General features: G+C 42.9%; 2 protein-coding genes across 2 annotated transcripts; both read left to right on the top strand.

The window, feature by feature from the left end:
• Positions 1-3,046: 3,046 nt before the first annotated feature.
• Positions 3,047-12,693, top strand: vwa11 (von Willebrand factor A domain containing 11; the record flags this gene model as incomplete). Its single annotated transcript, XM_080462971.1, has 17 exons — positions 3,047-3,229; positions 3,909-4,045; positions 4,333-4,477; positions 4,565-4,658; positions 4,874-5,002; positions 5,509-5,689; positions 5,785-5,954; positions 7,680-7,792; positions 7,916-8,032; positions 8,298-8,471; positions 8,917-9,049; positions 9,283-9,435; positions 9,528-9,620; positions 10,264-10,535; positions 10,677-10,810; positions 12,069-12,228; positions 12,313-12,693. The coding sequence occupies 17 exons, from the start codon at positions 3,047-3,049 to the stop codon at positions 12,691-12,693; spliced, it is 2,769 nt and encodes a 922-aa protein (XP_080319097.1).
• A 2,040-nt stretch (positions 12,694-14,733) lies between these two features.
• Positions 14,734-24,048, top strand: LOC308109788 (uncharacterized protein). Its single transcript, XM_080463593.1, has 8 exons — positions 14,734-15,438; positions 17,073-17,197; positions 17,903-18,002; positions 18,092-19,256; positions 21,136-21,512; positions 21,595-21,737; positions 22,649-22,754; positions 22,901-24,048. Exons 1-8 carry the CDS (start codon positions 15,171-15,173, stop codon positions 23,980-23,982), a joined length of 3,366 nt encoding a protein of 1,121 aa, XP_080319719.1. The 5' UTR covers positions 14,734-15,170; the 3' UTR covers positions 23,983-24,048.
• The last annotated feature ends 269 nt before the right edge of the window (positions 24,049-24,317 follow it).

Here is a 24,317-nt window from a genome sequence, read left to right as displayed (position 1 = left end):
AATGATTTTTCAGAATCTAACAAATTAATTCTGATTTTGGAATTTCCAAATATGATTCAACTTTGATAAATACATTTTGAAAACAATCTAAATTGTGAAGACAATTTTGGGACGTACTGCTGGTACCCATGTCGAGGAGTTATCCAACTAGCGGTAGCCAGTTTAGTCTGGCAATGCAACTTTGCACCACAAGGTGGTGTGTTGAGGGACTCCAAAAAGCAGCTGGAACAGCAGTCAACACAACAGACATTCGTTTTGATGGCTAAACTAACAAAGCCTGCAGGTTCAAACCTTGATTTTATCAAACGTTTTTAACATTTTCCCTCCAGTCTGGATCACTGCAGTTAACAACGATACAGAAGAGACAAAACGTCTGACAGCCTTTTCGAATCCGCAAGCCAATGGTAATAAATTGAGGACCTGATGTTTGCCTATCTCATCAGAAATAAGATAAAAAAAACACTTGCATGTGTGTTTAACATCAGATCTGGAATAGCTTCCCCGCCCTCCTCTCTGCACTCTTGTCATCATCAGCGCCCTTTGGACAGATTGACTGTGACAAATGACTCCCAGCGGATGAGGTTCATCTGGTTGCTTGGTTATTGTGGAATACATATTTGATCATTTTCAAGGTGGGGCACCGGGTTGGCTTGTTTCCAGAATCCAAGTGAGTACTGTACCACCTGCACTTTGGGTGTTTTTGACGAAAAACCTGCTTTAACGAAGACTTAAAACATTAAACAATTAAACTTCTTCTCTGTAATAAAGTTATGCTTAGGGTCTGTTTTCCCACGTTTTACCAGATGCATCTCTTGCTGTGTTGGTTCTTACAATAATCACATATATAGCACGTGGATTGTGGATTTTCTACATTATTGAAACAAAAATCTACTGCTTTAATGGCGTTAATGAGAAGTAACAGAAAATGGAAAGAAACTTCACACACTGAGAGAGAACCTTGTGAGATTAACTCCAAAGTTGTGTTTATACTTGGATAATAGATTAGATATTTTGCGTATATGTATTTTCATAAAATATAGATTTGTTTATTTTTATAGATCATTTGCAATAGATAGATAGATAGATAGATAGATAGATAGATAGATAGATAGATAGATAGATAGATAGATAGATAGATAGATAGATAGATAGATAGATAGATAGATAGATAGATAGATAGATAGATAGATTTATATAAGTAGGAATAGATTTTCTTTCTTTTTGTATGTATCTGTATTTTGTATATGTTTAGACATGTATGGAATGGAATCAATTCCCAAAAATCTAAGAGTTTTACACTCTATTCATCAGTTCAAATCTTCAAAAACAACTTCTGTTTTTGTCATAGAAATACATGTTGATAGTATTTTTCCCTCAATGTGTTCAAAAGGAGGAAAGAGTTTAAACAACAGGTCCATGGAAAGGATTACAAGAGTTAGTTGCACAGTGACGTCAAACAAATAATAAAACAGATCATTTTTTAAAAACTGTCCTCCTTTTATGCTGTAATATAATCCCATTCATTCAATCCACTTATGAGTTACTTATCAACCTGCCCTACCTTTGGTTGAGACCACTCCCTTTTTCCTCAATAAAGTAATTTCTGCCTTGAAGCGTTACATATTTTCTGCCAGTTTTCCAGGTAGATGTCCACACTCCTCTGGGTGTGACCGTTTTTATTTACTACGTAATCACAGTCATCTACAGCTTGTCACAAGGAAAATCCTTTGAGAAACATGAGATTACAGTTGTGTGTGTGTGTGTGTGTGTGTGTGTGTGTGTGTGTGTGTGTGTGTGTGTGTGTGTGTGCGCATTTTTTCCAGTCCCCTCCCTCCCTTATAAACAGGCCGTATATAACCAACTGATTGGTGAGGTGGGAGGTCACTGTACACCTCCATCAGGGTCCCTGAAGGCACCACGACGGGGACACAGCAAGGTATGACAACCTGATTAAAGAAAATTACTTAAATAATGTTTTTCCTGATGACAATTAAGCCTATAATATATCAGATCTTTATTATCTCATAAACAGATATGTTTGCTGTCTGAGGAATGAGCTCTCTAAAAACATTGTTTTCACGGCTCTACGGTTTCATTGAGGGCTCTGTGAGAACAGCAGATAAAGTAGAAAACAAAATGTATAAGATCAGTGAAGTCCGCCTGCACACTGGTGCAAGTGTTGGACTGTGTCTCTGCCCTTCAACCATCCAGGTTCAGTGAAGCTGAGTGTGTTTTGTAACTTCACCTGAGCACTTTCAGAGTCAGACATTATATATGTTTGCCATATTTAGCCACTTATACAACAAAATACCAAATAAACCCAACTTTGGACTAACATTAAGAAAAAAATGTAAATCATAGAATTAAAATTGGGAATTTGATGCAAAAAAGAAAAAAGAAAAAAATAATTAGTTTATGAGCAAAAACTGTGAACATGTGATGATATCAGGTGTCAAGATGTGAACAGTGTTAAAAAATTATGATTCTCTGTGATGATTGTGAATAAGATCCTATTCAAGGAAGGTAATAGATTATCCTGAGATACTTTTGACTTCAGACTTCAAGACTTCAATTTCAGATACATAGTTGAAAGAAATACTCTTGTAAAAGTACTGATTGATCATTTTTACTGAAGTTTAAGAAAGCATTATTATTATTATTATTATTATTATTATTATTATTATTATTGCTATTGTTATTATTATTGCTATTGTTATTATTGCTATTATCATCATCATTATTATTATTATTATTATTATTATTATTATTATTATTATTAATAATAATAATGATATTGTCCTCTCATAGTAATCAGGATTTTAATAAATGCCTTATAAGTTCACTTTGTCCGGCAACTAACCATTGAAAGAAGGAACAAGCCAATTTGAAGCATGCAAAAAGGAGAAAGTACAGATATTTGTCTTCAGATGTAGGAAAGAATAGTAAAAGGTCCTCAGAAGTAAATAACAGATACCAGAGAAATCTCACTTTTAACATAATCTAATCTGTACTAACAACAAAGCCCGCTTCCCTCCACAGATCAGTCATGATTTCCTTTCTGGGCATCGCCCTGCTGACTGCGGCCTTATCGGGCCCCGCCTTGGCTTTTGTCCCCATCGGAGGTGGGGTGCCGTCTCACGTCACCATTACTGGAAAGGCGCTGCTGCAGAAAGTGAACGAGGCGTGTAAGGCGGTGGCCGAGGCAAACGGTCACGAGTTCCAACCCACGGTAGGATGGAGCATAGACTGCAGTGCAAGACAACACAGTTCACATTCACAAGCAGTGAATCGACCGCCACACCGCCACCCCCCCACACCGCCACACCCCCAACCGACCAGCAAACCAACCAACCAACCAACCAGCCAACTCTTACATATAACCGACTGACTGACCAATCAAGAAACCAACAAACCAACCGACCGACAAACCTTTACATAAACTGACTGACAATCCAAACAGCCAACTGACCGACCGACTGACAACTCAACCCTCACATAAACTGACCAACCAACCGACCGACCAATCAATAACTTAACTGACAGAGATTTTTTTTTTCTGTGTAACTAAGCCAAACACTGCTGTCTGATCACACAGACTGTAATTGTTGGCAAAATTGTCAAGTAAAATATGTAATCAAAACCATATAAACTGATGTAAAAACACACGAAAGAAGTAGAAAGTTGTCAAAATGTTGATTAAACTGAAAAAACCTTAAACGTCAGTGAATATAATAAAACAATAAAAACAAACTATATCGAACTAGAAGTGAAACATTTGTAGAAGATCAGGTGGTATAACGAGACAAACAATAAAACCATTCAGACCTCAGACATGAGATGGCAGAACTGCTGAGCATCTCCCTCTTTTTGAGCGATATGAAAGATGATCTCGGACCTTTGACCTGCAGGGTGCGTCCCCTGAGGAGCTGGTCCAGGCCTGTCTCGGCCCCTCGGCCACGGGGCAGGTGTCCGGCGCCAAGTTTCACACAGCTCTTCAAGAAATCTACACACAGAACGGTCTGGTGGACCGCGACTTTATCAACAGGTGCAGCAGAACAACTCTGAACAAACACACACACACACACACACACACACACACACACACACACACACACACACACACACACACACACACACACACACACACACACACACACACACACACACACACACACACACACAGGTTTTAAACTGTGAAATGTGCAACTTGTTATCATATCTGACCATTTCAAACACTTTCACATTTACAAAATGTGGTACCCTTTTAAATGCTGAAAGATATAATGACCCAGACTGTCTGACAAAGTGTTACGTATGACATCGTGCTCCTAGTCCTCCACATCACTTCAACAACGAGGCTTTCAATGAAGGACGATCCCTAATCACCGAGGGCCTGGTGGCCATCAAGGCAAACGTTCGCAAGGAGAACTACAAGGCTGCCAGGGAGACACTGGGAAGAGTCCTTCACACACTGCAGGTGAATAGAGCACAACTGGGCACAGGCACATTCAGATCAGATGGAAAAGAACGAGTCGTTGATACACACGTCTCTATGAACTGTCAGGATTTTTACAGCCACAGTAACTGGGTGGAGCTGGGTTACTTAGAGCCATATGTCAACCTCATCCGCCCAGACCTTCCTCTGGAAAACCTGGCAGGTGAGAATCACTTCACTCACAAAAAAACCCCAAAGAAAATCAACATCTGACAGGAGCACTTTTTTTTTTTTTTATCTCAGAGTTTATCTACGGGGCAAAGTTGAGAGATAGACGTCTCCCCTTTGTGTGTGTGATTGGCTGCTGCTGTTGCCGCACAGTTGGCAGGAGAGTTTGGTATGAGTGCAGTGATGTTATGTTCATGTTGCTCTGTGTAGATATAAATACTGCAACCTGCGTTGACTGCCGCACTGGATCGTGCATCAATTCGATCCTTCCCAACATCGTGCTGGAAAAGAAACTCACATCAGGTTACATGGGAATCTTCTCTCCCACCAAGCCAACAGGTATCCTGGTACTTTTAATGCTTCCATTTTATATGTGTCTTTATCTCTGGGGCGACTGGGGCTCACTTGGCAGAGTGATCGTCTCTCAATCAATGCTGCTGGTTTGATTCCTCATCTCCCCCGTCCACAAGTGTCTCTTGAGCAAGACAATGAACCTCAAATTGCTCCCAATGGATGGGTTGAGTGCCTTGCATTGGAGCCGCCTCCATGGGTCTGAATGGGTGAATGCGATTAACAGCGTAAAGAGCTATATGAGTGAAAATATGGCAAACACACAGCACAAATACTAAAATACAATCACTCACACTTACACATGCACAGGCAAATTACAAGTGTAGAAATAGTTCTTATTGGGCACATACTTCACACAAAAAGGCCCCACAAGCCTCTACTGGAAGTTGGGATGTCAAGCTGTGAGAGTGCTAACCACTGTCCTCCCATCAATTTTTATCAACATATTCAAACCTAAACGGAAAACCATGTTTGACCTCTTCTTCTCCTGCCAGGAAAATGTAGCCATGGAGGCACGGCTGATCTGACCAGCACAACAATTCCCAAATCAAGCCTGAACAAAGATGAGCCTGGAAAAGGAATCCTTCACAATAGGGCTGTGGATATTGCTACAGCTGCTAGCCTGCAGCTGCTGGAGGACATCCGCCTGGCTGCAGGGGACAATGACTTTCTGAGGTACCATGGCCTTGGATTTGGAAAATATGCAACCAAATAGAGTATTCCCAAAGTTGTCCACCAGGACAAACGTAAACGGTGTTCTTTTGCCACAGAATGATGGGGATCGCCCGCTCTTCGGTTGTGTGCTTCGTCATCGACACCACCGGCAGTATGGCGGACGACATCAACGAAGCCAGGGCAGTCGTTTATGAAATTATTGACAGCAAGAAAGGAACACAGGACGAGCCATCTCAGTACATCCTGGTTCCCTTTAATGACCCAGGTATGAACTTTTACTTAGCCTATTTAACTGCTTACTACCAATTTGGGATTTGTTGTTATAATCAAAATGTAAGTAGACATAGAAGTTTTGTAAATAGACATCTGTTGAATGACGCTGCCTATTAAAGCTGGCATATCTTCATGGCCGCCATCCTGGATGACGGAATGATTTTTGTCCATTGAATGAGGAAGGAGTTCTTCACTCAGCTCAGTGAATTATCAACTCATTTTCATGGTTTCTGAGTACGTCTATGAAAAACAGACACAATGGTGAAACAGCAGCCCTTAAGGTCTATGCTTAAGTCAGCCTTATGTTGTCTGAAGCGTCTGCTGCATCTGTAAGTTTGCCGATTTGCCAGTCACACATAGGGATGGGAATCGAAAACCGGTTCTGTCTGACAACCGGTTACAATTGATCAATTCCATCGGAATCGTACACCTTATACGTGTTCGATTCTTCTTAACGATTCATTTCCAGCACGACGTGAAGTCGCGTTGCATTACGTCACACACTGCGACGCAGACCTCCTTCAACCAGGAGAAAACATGGAGAGGAAGAAGGTCTAAAGTGGGAGATGATAAACTACAAAATAATACGATACAGTAATACATGTTCCACTCACCACGTCCTGAATCCACAGAGTCCACAGCCCCTCGCCTCACAGCCACAAGGTCCAAGTTAAAACAAAAAAAAGTCTCGGTGCAAATCCCGGCAGGAGCCTTTCTGTGTGGAGGTTTCATGTTCTCTCTCCGTGTTCTCTCCTACTAATGAGGGACTTTTAATAAACGAACTCTGCCGTCAATCTGTCCCGTGTAGTGAATGTCTGCTCCAACGAGCCGACAGCGTAGACACATGCTAGTAGATCTTCGCTATATGTGTGAGCCCCTAGTTGTCACAGATTTAAACGCTCTACTGGAGTATGTCTACTATGTAGACATACACAATCAGGAGAGGTCTACTACTGTATGTCTATGTATTAGATCATTTAGTGTTGAAAATCCCCTCACAAAAAGCAACAACACAATATGAAAACAGCATTCCCTGCAGACCGAGAGAACTCGTTCCTCCTGCTACGTCACTTCCTCATTCCTCTCCAGTCTCTAACCTCCCAGAGAGGGTTAACTTGTCAACAGCGCAAAATTTGAAAAAGTGTAAATTCCAGGGGGCATCCAATAAAGGCAAATACACATTTGACTGTTCTTTTTTAAGGGAAAAATTATAATTCAAGTTTCATCTTAGGAAAAAATTAAGTTATTCCTTTTGGTGCAGAAGACTGTAAAACTACATGTTTTCCCTTCAAAACAATACTCCGGAATAAAATCTTATCAATTCCCACCCCTAGTAATCTACCTGTTAATTCTCCTTTAAAAAAAAAAAAAATAAATAAAAAAAAAAAATAAATAAATAAATAATAATAATAATAATAATAATAATAATAATAATAATGATAAAAATAATAATAATGATAGAAAGAAAAAAATTGATAAGAGACTCGATAAAGAATTAAATCGTTAAACAGAATCGAAAATGGAATCGGAATCGGAAAAAACTTATCAATTCCCATCACTAGTCACACATTACAAATTTGTCTTTACAATGACATCAGGATTGTTATGTTTCCATCTGCTGATTGTTTGAGGTGATATTACTTTGACATGAAATTATATCACTTATTACACTGTCAACAACAGTGAATAATTTTGTCTTTTTTGTGCTTTTATGAAGGTTTTGGCCCAATGATAAGGACGACAGACTCTGAGAAAATGAAAGCTGAAATTTCTAAACTCAGGGCAACTGGCGGCGATGATCCTCCTGAGATGTGTCTGTCGGGGCTTCAGGTACTTGATGAATATGGAATTTAATGGTGCAACCGAAATTCAACTGTTGCAATCACTGCAAAAAAGTCCTAATGGCGAAAGCCGACAAAAATTATTTTAATTTGTCACTGCTTTGTTTTCCAGCTGGCTCTTACTGGCTCCCCTTCCTCATCCCACATCTATGTTTTCACTGACGCGACAGCCAAAGACATTGCGCTCAAGGACACGATCGTTGCTCTCATCCGGAGCACCAAGTCAACAGTAAGCACTTACTGGTACTGAGTTATTAGACTCTTCAGATTTGTATGCTTCGGTGAAATGGCCCGTGTGTGCCAACCAAAGGCTCAGTCATTTGTGAGCCTTCATATGCTTGTTGTCCTACTGTGTGTGTTTGTTTTTTTTTAAAATTTGGATTATTTATTGCTTTTTATCATTTCTGATTTGGGTATGAACTCTTGCGTGGAATATGTTGCAGAATGTTTGCAAAAACAAAAGCACCCCCATGAACAATAATTACCCTCCACAGGTGTCATTCTTCATGACCGGTGGGGGCGGAAGGCGCCGACGGTCTGCCATGGCAGGAAGCTTCAACGACTACAAAGACTTGGCCCTTGCTTCTGGAGGTCAGGCTATTCAGGTGTCCAAGAACAACCTTCCTCAGGCCACAGACGTTATCCTGGACACGTCGACCTCGGCACTGGTAAGTTTCTGCAGCTCTGGAAATACACTTCACCGCATGTGTCAGGCCACAGAGATTGGATAACTGAAACACCAAGAGAAGTGAAGCATTAGCGCCCGTTTACACGGCAAACGTTTTAAAGTAAAAACACAAAACTTTCGCTGCATATTGGGGGGCCAGTTTACACAACAAAAATGCTCTGAGCCACTGAAAACGTCCATACATTGTTAATGTTTATGGTGTATTGTTCTCTACGTACGTGTGTGCAGTTTCATTACAAAAACAGCAGCGCCAGCTAGTGGCTCAACATGCTAATGGCATTGTTTTCAGTGTTTCTGCTGTTTCAGTGTAAACAGACGTTGCTGTGTAAACGTGAAACTATTTTGAAAAGAAAGCGCAAAAACGATGCATTTTCACTTGAAGCATTGTCGTGGAAACAGAATCTTGATTTGTTTTTCTTTTATAGGTGACCGTTCTTCAGCGAGCAAGGACCACTGGGAAAACAGAGACGTTCCCCTTCGTGTTAGACGGCTCTCTGAAAAACGTCACTCTCTACATCACAGGAAGTTCCTTATCTTTCACCCTGACCAACCCATCAGGTAATGCACCGCACCTCGTACAGGGCAGAGGTCTTCGCACAACTCAAAAGAACCCAACTCAAAAAAAAACAACCGTTGTGATGATTTGCTTTTATAATTCTGCAGTTTTCCAGATAGGTAGGAAATTACCATTCTAGAGAAACGCTTGACCTTTTTACAACTCCTCCCCCACCACATAGACATTGATTTTCAACATATTTTCATGAGCAATGATACAGGCTATACGTTTGCAGGTGTCACTCAGAATCAGAAACCGGGGAGCGGTAAACTGGCGACTGTTCAGACTGTGGGCAATCTGTGGAGAGTCACTCTCAACCCTGACAAGGAGGCGGGAGAATGGAACATAAAGATCGTCACCAGCGCACCATATACAATCAAAGTCACAGGTCAGATACTGCAGATTGGGTAATCACATCATATCAGTTCAATGACCTCCCTATTGTCTCACCATAACTACTCCAAATATGTCCTTCTTCAGGCCAGAGTACCATCACTTTCATCTATGATTTTGTGGAAATGTTTGATGGACCTCATCCGGGATTTGCGGTTGTGAGCGGGCGTCCACAAGCAGGTACAATAAAGACCTCGTGTCCATACATGTTATTGTATGACAGAGGGTCAGTCTAACCCATATTATGTGAATGCTACTCATGAGTGAAAAAGTCATGAATGGTTTTAAGGGGACCTCAGGGGCAATGCTGAAAACAACACTTACGGACCCACAAAGACACACGGACAGACGAAAGCGCCATTTACACGACTCACGAATCAAGTCGAAATGGATAATTTACTTTCATTTTTATAACAGAGAATGTTTGCATTTAAATGGCAGTGTTTTCAAAACAGTTGTTTCCGTTTACACAGAAAACAATGTACCATGTTGGGCCACTAGTGGGAGCTGTTGTTTGTTTTTGTAATGAAACTACACACGTGCACACAGAGAACAGCACACTATAAACATTACCAATGGGAATACACAGACATTCTTATGGAGAGACCACCACGTTGGATTTGTTATTACAGTGTCACCTATAAAACTGCCAAATCCCAGGAGAATATGGACTGGGAGTCATGACATGTTGACATGTGCCTTTGCTCATTATCAGCTGGAAGTGGCATAAACATCCCACAATACTAAGTTAGATAAAGTAGCTGTAATTGCTGTAATGTATTTTTACTGTCTTCTGACTTTGTTTTTGTCTGTGGAAATGCAGGAATGCCGGCGAACTTGATGCTCTCAGTAATGGGTAGAAAAGGCCCCACGTCCCTGACCATTGGAGAAATTGGCCTGGTATTAGTGTCCGGTCCTGAAAACATCACTGAGAGCAAAATGACTGACTTCGGCAATGGAGACTTCCTGGTGATGGTTGATCAAGTCCCTCGGGGAGAGTTTTTGATCGTTCTGAAGGGAACCGACAAAGTGTCAAACAGCAAATTTCAGAGGCAGTCGACCACCCAGATGTCTGTCTCTAAAGTGAACATCCAGGTTGGTCATGTCGCTTTTACACAACTGCTGTTATAATTAATGACAGAAACCACACGAATGACGAAAGCACGCCCAGATCCCACACACATTTGTGTTTATATCAGCCATCTTCTTGATAACTTTTTTCTTCATCTGCTTTAGACGACTGTCGACAGCAGTATGGAGCCTGGACAGAACCTCAAGATCCCCTTCAGTGTGATGACCCGGGGCTCTGCTGATTCATATACCATCAACATAAAAAATGACAGAAGCTTCAAGATGACCTACCCATCAAAGTAAGAGGAAACTTTGAAAGTTCATAGTCTTACAAGGGCGGATAACGTACGGCGGCTTTCAAAGTGCAGGTGGAGCCTTTCCTGAGGGCAGCCGGTTGCTTATCAGATCTGGTGGGGGCAGGAAGGTCCCATAATAAATATCCAGCTTCAAAATCAGAGATCCGGCAGCAAGGTACAGATAATTTGGGGCAAGGCGAGAGAAACACCTAAGGTTAGTGGTAGACCATTTAAATGTATGAAAAGCAAGAAAACCGCTTGGTGCAAAAAAGCAGGCTAAACCTAAAGCAGCATAAAATGGTCCAGGGTGACCTAAGACAACCATAACGGTTAGCTTTATTTTATAATTAAAAAAATAATAAATAAATAAATAATTGAATGAATGAATGAATGAATGAATGAATGAATGAATGAATGAATGAATGAATGAATGAATGAATGAATGAATGAATGAATGAATAAATAAATAAATAAACATGATCCTACAAAGGGAAGAGAGGGAGCTGGTTCCACATGAGTGGTGCTAGATAACTAGATTTTTTTTGGGAACCTCCAGTATGAACGAATGCGTCCGGCCGGGGTAAAAAGGGACTGACAGCTCTTTAAGATATGATGGAACCTAGTTGTTAAGAACTTTATAAGATAAAAGAAGATTTTACCATTGTAGAATAGTGTTCACAGGAAGCATTTTGTGAGAAATATGACCATGCCTGCTAGTCCCTGTCAGTATTTACATTGCAGCATTTTGAATGAACAAGAGACTTATCAAAGAGTTGGGACAGTTTCGGTCAAAGTTACATCTGTGTTGAGATAACGTGTGAACCCCACCTACTCACTGGAGTAAAGGTTAGTCTACATGACACATCTTAATACCCCACCAAGGTTTCTAAAACCAACTAGGAACACTTTTAAACAAGGTTCTCAATCTCCACAACAGTATTTCTAGCCTATAATTTCATGTAAATGAATTCAATAAAATTAGCATAAGTGCTGCCAGAACAGAAGGGAGCTGTTTCTGTTTTAGTTTATTCAAAGGTTTCAATCAGATATTTAAGAATGAACAAAAAGCTCAGTTTGGTGTCAGTATATTTGAAGTAAAATAATATATTTTGAGGAATAAATTAGCTTTTTTTTTTTGTTACTACTTGAACAAGGAAGTGGCCCTCCAGTAATGGGACGACCGCACCACCTCTACTGAGCCTTAATCCATCCCAAAAGAACTTTCCCTCACTTCAACTTCACAATTCTTGTGTCCTAACAGACTCGCGTTGACTCCTGGAGAATATGCCAACAGTACGCTGATTATCAGTTCACCTGAAGATACGCAGTCAGGTACTGATGTCACCGTGACCATCGAAGCCAGGTCGCCCAGCGGCGCTGACTCCAACTATGCAGTTCTCAGACTGTCTGTCATGACCAAGGTAATCAAAGGCTACAAACTATGAAACTGTCCCACTGATTTTAATCGCAATCTTGACATGTATTTTCCTCTGTGACCGGTCCAGATTACGGACTTCATCCGGCCGCAGTGCAACTTGGTCAGCGTGCACGCCGATGACTGCCCTAAAGACGTAACCCAGTGCAAAGATTTCCGCTGGCAGCTCTCTGCTAACCTCACCGACGGAAATGGCACCGGGATCGATAGCCTGTACCTGCATCAGGGCAGCGGAGTCTTCACGCACTCTCTGCTGAATGCCACCATCGTTCAGGCCAATTACAACGCTTCCTGCTGCTCGCAAGTCGTTGAGTTCATCGCCACAGATCAAGTTGGCAATGTGGGAAAGTGCTATCATTCCATTGCCTATTCGGGTGGGCCGCCAGCCCTCACGCTGTCGCTGCCGCTGTGGCTTTGCCTCTTGGTCTCCGCATTTGCATTGAGGCCTTAATGAGCTTGGCTTGAGTCTGACATTGGTTCAGGAAATTACAATTATTTTAAGACACAGTGCCTCTGTCTTGGAGAGAAACTTTCTACTGGTGATGTTCATCTCATACTTTGGTTTAACCATTCTGTAAGCAAAGACTGTGTATTTGAATTGTTTGAAATGAAAAATAAAATATATCATTTTCCAAGCGTGGGAATTCTTTTAAGAGTTCCATATTGGACTTTTAACTGTGTTGCCTGCAGCACCATTGAAGAAAAGTATAGTCTTTACACATTCATTGCCACAATTACAGACATTTTTCATCTGCAGAGCATGAATGGGCAGTGCTTTGAAACAATTTATTGCAATTAGGCTATATTAAAACTTATTTTAAAAGAAACTGTAAAACTAATAATGTGCTATCTAAACATGCAATGACACATGCACCCCCTGTTTTTAATTTTCTCCCTCAGGTAGGGCTGGATATTTAATAATCACTTAATCTCACAATTATTCTGAATTGTTATTATCACAGTTTATGTTCATATTTAAAATACTGATATTTAGAATTTGCGGTATATAAATGCACATTGTACTGAAAGAAGATTCTGATCCAGTTCTACTATTTCAAACAAGACAGCGCGTTTTTGCAAAGTATTATAGGATTGATCCACTGACTGAATATGATTATATTCTTAAGTTTGAAACATAGAACAGCAGTTGGGCACTAGCACATAAGATAGTAATTATTTACTCACACACCAAGAGCAGTGACTCCAGAGGAGGCAGACTAATGCAATAAATGCTAAATCAAACCACCATGAGCCAATTTGATGGAGTCTTCAGCAGGCGATGATCAAGAACCAGAACCAAATATCAGAGAACAGCAGTTGTGTTGTACGTCAAGATTTACAAATAAATACTTTCTTTTTGAAAAAAAAAATAATAATAATAAATACAGCAAGAATGAAAGGATTTCTGACTAAGCATGATTCAGAGAAACTTGTTTGTGCTTTTATTTTCAGTAGGTTGGATTATTGTAACCATGTGTTTAAGGTCACAGCTCACTCAGAGTCCTAATCAACACAGAGGGTGGAGCACATTACACCTGAACTTCAATCACTGCACGGGCTGCTTGTGTCAAAGGGTTCAGGCCAACGTCTTACTTCTTGTTGATAAAGCTTTGAATGGTCCCGGGCCTGGATACAACGCAGATTTACAAGTAGAATATGAAACATCCAGACTTATGAGGTCCTCAGGATGCCGTTTACTAAAACCCAGTTTTCACAACAACGTTTTCAAATGAGAAACATTTTAGAGTTTCTGTTTCAGAACAATTTCTTGGTAACACATCGTTTTGAAAATCATGTCCATATCCACGGAAATGACAGAAACAGTGAAACAACACAGTTAGCATGTTGGGCCACGAGTGGGTGCCGTTGGTTACTTTTGTAATGAAACTACACACGAGAGCAGAAAACAATATGCTATGGACATTAACAATGGATGTACACACACAGACATTTGTACGGACATACAACAGGCGATGTTGGATTGTTATTATGGTGACTAGTATCAACTATAAAACTACCAAGTCCCTGGAGAACATGCACTTGAAGTCATGATACAAACGTTGTTGTTATTGTCCATGTACTTGCACATTAGCAGAAGTACTATATACTACGGCCGTGATGCACATGCAGTAGTACCATTATTGTGTAGACAGAGTGTTCCCCCTTGAGTGTTTCCAAGAGTCAGAAGCAAAGATGAAGCAGATTTTAGTTCCTATGCTCCTCACCTGTGGAACAAAGTTCCTGCTGACAGACTCACTTCTTTTAAATCACACCTTAAAAAATTAATATTAGCTCAGGCATTCCATTAAATACTAGAGTTTACTTATTTCAGAATCTTTATCTGAATATTTATTTTATTTATTCACCTTTTTACATGCTTTCCTTAATCACCTTGTTCCTTTAATTCCTTGTAAAGCACGACTATTCGATTCTATTGTCTTGCTTTGTGGGAACGCAAAACCTACAAAGGTTGTCCCAAACCGCGACCCGTACTTCAAACACCGGAAGTGCGGTTGTTTACGGAATCGGGACGAACGGTTAACAAACTGTAGAAAAAAGTCCAGAAAATCCGTTTAATCACGTTCGTTACTAGGTTAATCTTTCTTTAGGTGTGATGTATACGTGTAACACATACTGCGAATAACGTTTCCGGTGACTGTTTGTTAAATTTCGGTCGAAATCTTAAACAATAGTGCAGAAGCTAAATAGTTAGCTAACGTGGGGGAACACAAGTGACGGAACAGCTCGTTTAAAATCAAATTAACGTGGTAAAAGTGAGTAAATTTACATTATGGACTTCTAATCTGCAGTCAGTTTGACGTAAAGTAGACAGAAAGCTGGTTTTAGAGCGCTCTAGAGTAACGTTGGCCAGATCGGGCTCAGGAGTGCCGCTTTTCTTCAGATCCTTCCTCACATTCTCGTGAAACCATGTCCGAGTCCGTGGCGACCTTCCAGTCCCAGCTCTCCTGTGTCATGGAGACCGTCTTCAAGGCTGCCATGTACGAGATCACTCGGCTGGTGGAGGACAGCTTCCTGGAGGAGGTGACCCGCTGCAAGGAGCAGGTGGAGTCCCTGAAGAGGAGGCTGAAGTGGTCCGAGAGCCGCCGCAGAGAGAGGGAGGCAGCAGGCCGGAGGGGAGGGCGGTGTGTGGACTGTGGAAGAGTCGAGATGACCGAGGACAAGCAGGTAGCCACAGGTGAGTGTCATCCTTAAACGTCGAGGAAACAGGTCCGTTTCTTATCCTCATATATCTGGCAAACGGGTGAATTTCACCCTCAAATATCTGAGAAACGGGTGAGTTTGTGGGAGGGTGGACATGACTGAGGACAAAGCGGGTAGCTACAGGTGAGTGTCATCCTCATATACTTGATAAACAGGTCAGTGTTTCCTCCTCAATCATCTGACAGATGGGTAGAAACAGGCCAGGTTCGTTCTCATTCATTTGACAAATGGGTAGAAACAGGTGAGTTCCTCATCGTCAAACATCTGACACACACCGTCTCATACGTTTTCTCATTCACGCTGCACATGTTTCTCGGTGATTTCAGCCTTCATTGTTGAGCTGATGAAGCTGCATGGTGGGGCGGTGGTTTGGTCCCTCGTCTCACAGTGAGACATTCATGGGTTCAAATAACAGCCAAGTCGTTCTGTGTGCAGTTTTCATGTTCTTGTTGTGTGTGTGTGCCTGGTTTCCTCCAGATGCTCAAATTTCCTCCCACAGTCCAAAAAACATGCATCTGATGCCAATTGTTCATCCTAAAGTTCCAGTAAATGTGAACGTGAGTGTGTGTGTGTGGGGTTGTCTGTCTCTGTGTGTTTGTGCTGTGATGGACAGGTGACCTGTCCAGAGTGCATCCTGTCCTCACCCACAGGTAGCTGGGATTGGCTCCTGGGTCGCACGACCCTGCGGATGTCATTCAGTTTGGTTTCTCCCACTGACAAAGTTCTAGTTTTCTCACAAAGTACCTGTATCTTCCTACTACTCTTTAAGTCAGTTTTTCTGCACTGCTTTATTTCTGATGGTTTTTTTTTTTTTACTTTCACCTCCTACATTGAAATGTTCTTTCTCCTCATTACTTGTGACCTCCATGACAGTGATTGGAAACTTCCTCCTCACTCCCGCAGAGCCAAATTGTGAGCAAGCCCCGCTAACCTAATGATTCATAAGAATTATGGCAGCTAAATTAATGAAGTAAGATGCAAGAAATGAATGCATTGCAGATGTATACATGACAGAAATATGTTTATATGTAGTGATTTAATTTCATTATCTTAATAGTGTCTTTTCACCATTTTAACAATCTTTAGTTTATTTTATGCACACACATACACACTGAAGCACATGCATATTTGTGTGTGCAGTGGTGTGAATATGCAAACATTTTTGCTTTTAACATAACTTTCCATTACTTGTGGAACATTTTTTTGGGGGGCATTTTTATGTGTTGTATAACTAAATATGGTTCAATTGATGGATTGAGCTCTTTACTATGATTACTGCACAATCAGACTGAAATTCACCTGATATACAGTCAAACCTGAAACCTCAAGGTCACGGGATGATCCGAGCTGCCTGACCGATTTTGTCCAGCCTTATCGATCAATAACTGTTAGATAAGAAACAGTCAGTGAGGTTTGAAAGGGTCACCTCAGGTCATATCTGAAGTAAAACCACAGAACATGGTGTCCTGACAGTGTGGAGTCTGTAAACCTTTAAAAACATTTGAATTAATACACCTAAGACACTAGGTTAAAAGGTGAACAAACTTGTTCGTTTTATTTAACGAACAGTTAAATATTTAACAATTCACTGCTTTTTTTTTCTAACAGAGAGAAGTATGAAACAAGAGAGCGGATTGGAAGAAGAGGTACAATGTTCCCAGGATGAGGAGCCGCTAAGTGATGAAATGGAAGAGTCCAAACCGGATGTCCATGCGCCCACAAACGCAGCAGAGGTAGGGGTGGCTGGCGTCTTCGCGGCTGGATTATAATGAGGGCGACATTTCTTCTGTAGGCGGTGTACTTCCTAAACCAGAACCTCAATGTTCCTCATTCTGTTGAGCAATAATTCTTTGTAATTGCCCCTTTTGAATAAATTTAATTATTCAAATCCCAAGCTTGATACACAGCATTTAGGTTGCATTTCGAAGGCCATTCGGCATAAAGCTTCTCAACGTGGATGATCCACTGTGACAATGGAGAAAAGAGTGATCAAGAATAAAACTTTAAATCATATCTGTGAGTGACAGGAAGTTAATGGTGGATTGCCTTGGTTCATTGTTATTTGAATCGGTGGTAATTTTATTCAAGCATCAGTAAAGTCAGCATTACAAGTAGGCCAGTCTGCTGAAGACCAATAAATAGTTTTTTTCAAAACTCTGCTGAGAAATCGGCGCTTCGACTCTTTCTTTATTCCCTCAGGTGATATTAAAACGTCTTTATTACTGCCTGACTAGGGCCGGTCAGACGACCGGCAACCTTTTTGTTAAACTAAAGACCTTTCTGACCAGTCCAAAGCCTGACCTGCACAATACAGCCTCTCTGTTTGTTGCAGTAAATCTGTGTATTTATCCAGAATCTGAGCCAGTAGAAGCTTGTATATGATGAACTTTGTGGGTCCAGGATGATCCAGAGTCAGTGCCGTTCTCTCTGTCTTCCAGTCATCAGATCTGCACGATGAGAAGCTTGATGGGCTGCTGAAGGAGGAAGCTCTTCGAGAAGAAACCAGCGAGCCACACGACTGGGACGTCGGTTTAGATGGTTAGTCTCTTTCTACAACATGTGAAACGGTTAAAAAAAGACCCAGCAACTTACAATTATAATCTCCCGAAACTCTTCTCATCTCTCAGAAACGGAGGCGTCGGGGTTGCCAGGTCCCAGCAAACGTTTCAGCGACCAGAAGATCCCGAAGTGCCACGTGAACTGGGAGAGCAGCTTCGACCACAGGCCAGAATCCAGCCAAGCGGGACACTCCGGGGACTCGTCCCAACCGCTTTTCCAAAGCCGCTACACCATGGAGGACCTGGACGGCTTTGACAAGACGGGCTATGCAGACGGGAACATGATCGACTTCGACGGGTTACCAGATTCACCGGCTCCCCTGGCTGACGCTCTGAGCTACGTGGGCCACTTCAATGAAGACGTGGAAGCACCGGCGAGCGTCGACAATCAGATTTACCAAAAAGAAGCCACACAGACTAGAAAAGGTGCAGCAGCTCTGCCCGCGGCTTCGCCCTCGAGGACTAACGTGGAAGCAGGTGGAGAGTTGAGCTGCCTACTCATTAACGAGGAAGGCTTTCTGCAGGACCCGAGCGCCTTGTATCCGGCTCAGGCGTCCGCCGCCGACCCGGGAAACAGGCTGAGCATCCGGGGCCAAGGCATCCGAGTAGATCCACCAATGCACAGCACAGAAAACATGTACGGCGCCTCGGATCTCTACACTGAAACCTTGAACCTGGGAGAGAGGCTGCAGCATCCCTCAGCAGGCAGAAGCGGGAGGAGACACCCGTGTAACCAGTGCTCCATGTCGTTCCTCGACTCGGCTTCCCTCAAGGCCCACAAACAGACTCACAAAGCCACCTCGCAAGGCGCCGTGCACTCCTGCAACGAGTGTGGGAAGACCTTCACTCAGGCCTGCAACCTCAAGGTGCACCAGAGGATCCACTCAGGTCAGGGACTCCACCTCTGCAGCCACTGCGGGAAAGGTTTCCCCTCCTTCTCCCAGCTCAAATCGCACAAATGTGGTCAGACGGACGACAAACCGTACTGCTGCACTCTGTGCGGGAACAAGTTCAGCCGGCTGTGGAACCTCAAGCTGCACCGGAGGATCCACACGCAGGAGAAGCCTCACCAGTGCAACATGTGCGACAAGAGCTTCACCCGGGCGGACATCCTGAAGGTCCACCAGCGGACCCACACCGGGGAGCGGCCGTACTGCTGCAGCGTCTGCGGCCTCAGCTTCAAACGACTGGACCACCTGAAGTCGCACCGACGGAAACACACCGCGGACCTATAGTGCAGCAGAGGAAACCCAGCAGAGGCCGTGATGTCATAGGAGGCTGAATTTCAACTGTTTGTATTTATAAATCCATGGATGTTTTTTTTATTTAGGTGCATTTTTAGTGTCCCTCTTGTTATATTTCCTCTTTTAGTTAATTTGAAAATATAAGACAAAGATACCAGTTTTACATGTTTGATTACCTGACTCTTATTTATATAAGATTAATGCTGCAGGCTTTGTACGGGGAAAAATCTGCAAAATGAAAATAGCTCAGCAACCGTATTCTTGTGATTATATATTCGATTTCAAATAAAAGAGACTTTTAACAATTCTTTTGTATTGTTTTTATTTTAAATCGTCCATCTTTGATACAGCTTTACCTTCGACAGACAACTACACACTCATTTTCACAGAAACGGGTAGTTTATTCAATAGCTGCACGCCGTGAAGCATGTTTATTGTAATTGCGGGAGAGAAACTGAAGTAGCTGGAGAAAATCAGACACGTACAACCTCACACGAAGAAAGTGCTAACACAGCACTGGAGATGTTACTGCAAGTTGAGAGACAAACGCTCTACATCACCATGCCGGCTTAGAAATGATCAAAAAAGATCAATTCTGCCCGAGAAAATCCTCAGAATTCGTTCACCTGCACTCAGTAGATTAACATTAATTGATTTGTGCAACACAATATAAAAGAACGTCTGTTTTTATGATAAAGGGATATGATTTATTAAGATTCCTTCAGAACAAGAAAATGTTTAATAGATGTCACACAATTCTATTTTAAAAATGTGTGCAAATCAGAAGGAGTTTTGTTACTAAATTTGAGATAAAAACTAGTTTAGCCCATTTGAGGAGGTTTGATAAGTATGTTTCTCCTTGCAGAGGGCAGAATCCAGGGTTTAATTCAGGGCAATTTATCCAATCTGACATAGGGCAAAGACGATATGTGATTTAGACACACCTTGGACACTGGGGCAGAGGACTACTTTCACACTCACACTCACACTTATGGGGTAACCAATTAACCTGCCCTGGGAGGAGAAAACCTACTCACACTCAGGGAAAACATGCAAACTCAGCACTGAAAAACCTGGACTGGAGTCAAAGCCACATTATTCTTCATGTGAGGTGAGAGGTTAACCACTACATCAAGATGCAATTCATCCATCCATCAGTCCATCAATCCATCCACCCGTCTTCCTCACTCTGTCTATCCTACGTAGAGCTGTTGGATCCCGGAGCCGATCCGAACCAGCTTTCGGCGAGGGCAGGATACATCCTGGATGGATCTCCAGCCCATCACAGGACAAACACAGTCCACAAACCTTCATGCAAACCTCCACACACATTATGTTATCTATTTCATAAAAAGACAAAACCAGACAGCCTTTGTTGGCATTATATGCTTTTGAATTGCGTGTACATTCAATACACTTGGCAAGAGAATTAATTAAGTGAAGAAAAGTTTTCATTTTAAAGACCGCTTCATCCCATCCGTCACCCCAAGTGTGTGAAGGAGCGACATCACAGGTTCTGCCACACTGTCTATCTTTATTAAATCGCGTTTATTCTTCTGTTTTTCCTCTGAGGCCACCGTACACGTCACGTGTGACGTCATCAGCAAAAACAAAAATCCACAACGGAGCTAGCTCGGATTATTGATGGAGACGGATTAAAATACCTTTCTTAAGCATTTCAAAGCAGAAAAGGGACACGTTACCATCCGCCACAAAGTTATAACTGACAGGCATTTAACGTGCAACACGTAGGGGAGTTTCTTTTTCACGTAGCGTGCGAATGTTTTGAGCTTCGGAGCTACGTTGGCCGGTTAGCCGAATGCTAATGTCAACAAACATCACGGCAGGTCTGGATTTTAAGGTTTAAAGTTGGATTAATGGCTCTGGGAGGAGGATTAACTGGCAGATCCAGATGATGGCGAGCAGAGAGCAGCAGCAAACCCCGGGGGAGCCCACCATGTCGGAGCTGGACTCCCTGGTCGTCTCCTTCCAGACGCAGCTCTCGGACCTGATGGAGGCGGTGCTGAAGTCTGCCATGTTCCAGGTCTCCAGGCTGGTGGAGGACGTCTTCCTGCTGGAGGTGAAGCGCAGGAGCCAGGAGGCGGACTCCCTGAGGATGCGGCTGCAGTGGACCGAGACCAAGCTCAGTGAGGAGGGAGGGAGGGCGGGGAAGTGTGTGGACTGTGGGAGGGAAGCTGTGGAGCTGAGCACGGAGGCTGCAGAGAGATCCACAGACCAGCAGGAAGGTCGGAGCTGACATTTCAACATCAGACACACGGTTGTTTCCTCTGTCTCATGACCAAAATCTCTTTATTTCTGTTTTCACAGACATTCTGGGAGTGGGCGGTGTGAAAACAGAGGTTGATGCTGATGAAACCTGGATGTTAGGCTGCAGAGAAGAAGATGGATCAGATAGTCCAGAGGAGGAGGAGCATCCTGCAGCCATCTACATTAATGAAAGAGTATGTCAGGTCAGCCTCTTCACATCAAATTACATCAAAACAGGACTCGATCTGGCCCTTGTATTCACTATTGCATGATTGCATCAAGAATATATTAGATCCTTACATTTTTACGTGAGGTACTGCTTTGTAAACAAGCAGCGTAACTCTACATTGCTTACTTTAGTTTTCTTGATGTATCACTACTAAAAATACAAGGGAACTTCAAAAGGAAAACCACAGCTACTTTTTCTGCTCCCACATTTCAGCAAACTGTCAAGGGCTGCTTGCTCTTGCCTACACGCAGACTTGATCAGACGACATTCTCACTGTGACGCAAGAGCACTCACCACTGTGCCACCATGCGGCCTCAATACAGAGATTTATTTTAATAAATGAATTAATATGTTATGGACTCTTTATTTTGATGAACACAATTCACCTTAAATGAATTAAGTCACTCTATAAGGCAACAGCAAACTAAGTGTTGAAGTTTGATTTAATTATATATATTATATATATATATTTAATTATATGGTGACTATATTGTTAATTATTCAATCATTTTGAGTGTTTTCTTCTACGACTTGTTCTCAAACATGTTAGTTGTGACATGATGGCCATCATGAAACAAAATATATATTTTTTCATAACATCACAGGCTTCTGCAAACATTCTCCAACATTTAAAGACCGAAACATTAACTGATTGAAAACTTCTGGTCTAGTGTATATTTTCTTTTATTTACTCTACCGGATTGATGAAACATTATGTGAGTTTTTTTCTTCTTTTTTTTCAAATTAGCCATGAAGACGAGGAACCATGTAGATTTGTAAAAGTGACTTTTACACGTTTAACTCGGTTTGTTGTACTTCACATTAGCATCCTATACTAATGTCCTACAATTCCTTTCCTCCTGATGTGATGTTTCTCTTCTTCAGCCGAGTGAAAACGAGGACGTGCTTCCAGTCGTGGACATGAAGGAGGAAGGACTCGATAAGCCGTCTTGTTCGGTTCTTCTGGGACGATGGAGCGATTCTCTAGACGGTGTGTAACCGATTTAGATCAACATGCGTTGTGTAACTTGTGAGTGGAAAAAAAACAGTGAATTTGTTACTTTTCTGAGTAAATCAGGGCTGAAAAAGGTTTTTAACACGAGAATCTTATTATGATTGTTTTTTTGTTTTTTTTAGATGAACCAGAATCTGAAATGGACAAAACTCCTGAGATAGAAGAAGCACAATCAAGACACACTCAAGACAATAACGACAGCTTATTGATGAATGCCATTAACCAGGACCTGCAGACTCGATCCGTGTTCGGATTCTCGGACGAGCAGCAGGAGAAAACCTCGGAGTCCGCGGAGATGAACTCCGGCTGGACGGGGCTGACGGTTTCGGCGTGCGCACTGCAGCACAGTCAAACGAAAGGCGTTCAGAAACACGCGCTACACGAGGCGTCGGACTCCGTGCAGGTCAGCTCGGACCAAGATCCGACCGGCTCTGGATCTCCCGCGGCGAGGCTGCAGCACGGCGACGCATCGGGGGTCACCGTCAAGGAGGAAGTTCTCATAGACTCTGATGGCTGTGAGGAAGACGAGGACGAGGAAAGCGAAAGAAAAGCCGGCGCGGCCTCGTGCTCAGTGAAGCAGCACAGGTTGAGTTCGGAAACACGCAGGCCGATGTACCACCGAGCCACAGTGCAGGAGGTGATGAAGCTGCACTCCAAAGTGGGCGCAGGCCTCCGCCTGCAGGCGGCGCTGCAGCACCTCCACCGCCCGGCGAAAAAACACCCCCACACGCCCTCGACCGGCTCGTCCGCGGCGCTGTCCGTGGCTCAGACTGTCAACCCGCACGGCCGGGTTCCCTCCACGTCCAAAGCCGCTCCCCCGCCGTCCCTGGCGGCGCAGCGAGCTCAGACGTCGCAGCTCCACCGAGCCGGAGCGCCGTGGATCAGCATCAAGGCCCAACACCAGTCCGCCCACGCCGCGCCGCACCCCGACTCCCCCGCCGGCCCGCGGCACCTGCTGCGCTGCGGCCAGTGCGGGAAGTGCTTCCCCCATCCCAGCAACCTGAAAGCCCACCTGCAGACGCACACCGGCGAGCGGCCCTTCTGCTGCTCGCTCTGCGGCCGCAGCTTCACCAAGCTCAGCAACCTGAAAGCCCACCGGCGCGTCCACACGGGGGAGAGACCCTACTGCTGCCTGGCCTGCGGAAAACGCTTCACACAGAAATGTAACCTGAAGCGTCACCAGAGGATCCACCTGGACATCTGAGGAGAACAGCGTCACGCACTCTAAGACTGCTTTGGTGTACTCGTGTTGTAGAAAATTCTGTGCATTCCAGGAGGGCTCGCTGAGTGACTTTTAATGTTATTAGAGCATCTTATGATGGTGTACAGTTTAACGTGTCATGCACAAAGAGAGTCAGTGGTGCTTTTAACCAATAAATGACTGTTCTGTGAGTAACCTTCTCCTGTTGCTGTTGCATGTTACTATCTGCAACGTTACTACTGCAACAACACATCATCAGTAGGGTAAAACTCCTGTCTCATTAAGGTCTAATCCTAGTTTACGTCACACAATCCAACACAAGATCAAGCGGGCGCTTG

The sequence above is a fragment of the Lipophrys pholis genome, assembly GCF_963383615.2.
Source record: "Lipophrys pholis genome assembly, chromosome: 5".
In the NCBI taxonomy this organism is placed as follows: domain Eukaryota; kingdom Metazoa; phylum Chordata; class Actinopteri; order Blenniiformes; family Blenniidae; genus Lipophrys; species Lipophrys pholis.
The sequence above is the reverse complement of the archived record's forward strand: the minus strand, read 5'-3'. Positions and strand labels throughout refer to the sequence as shown.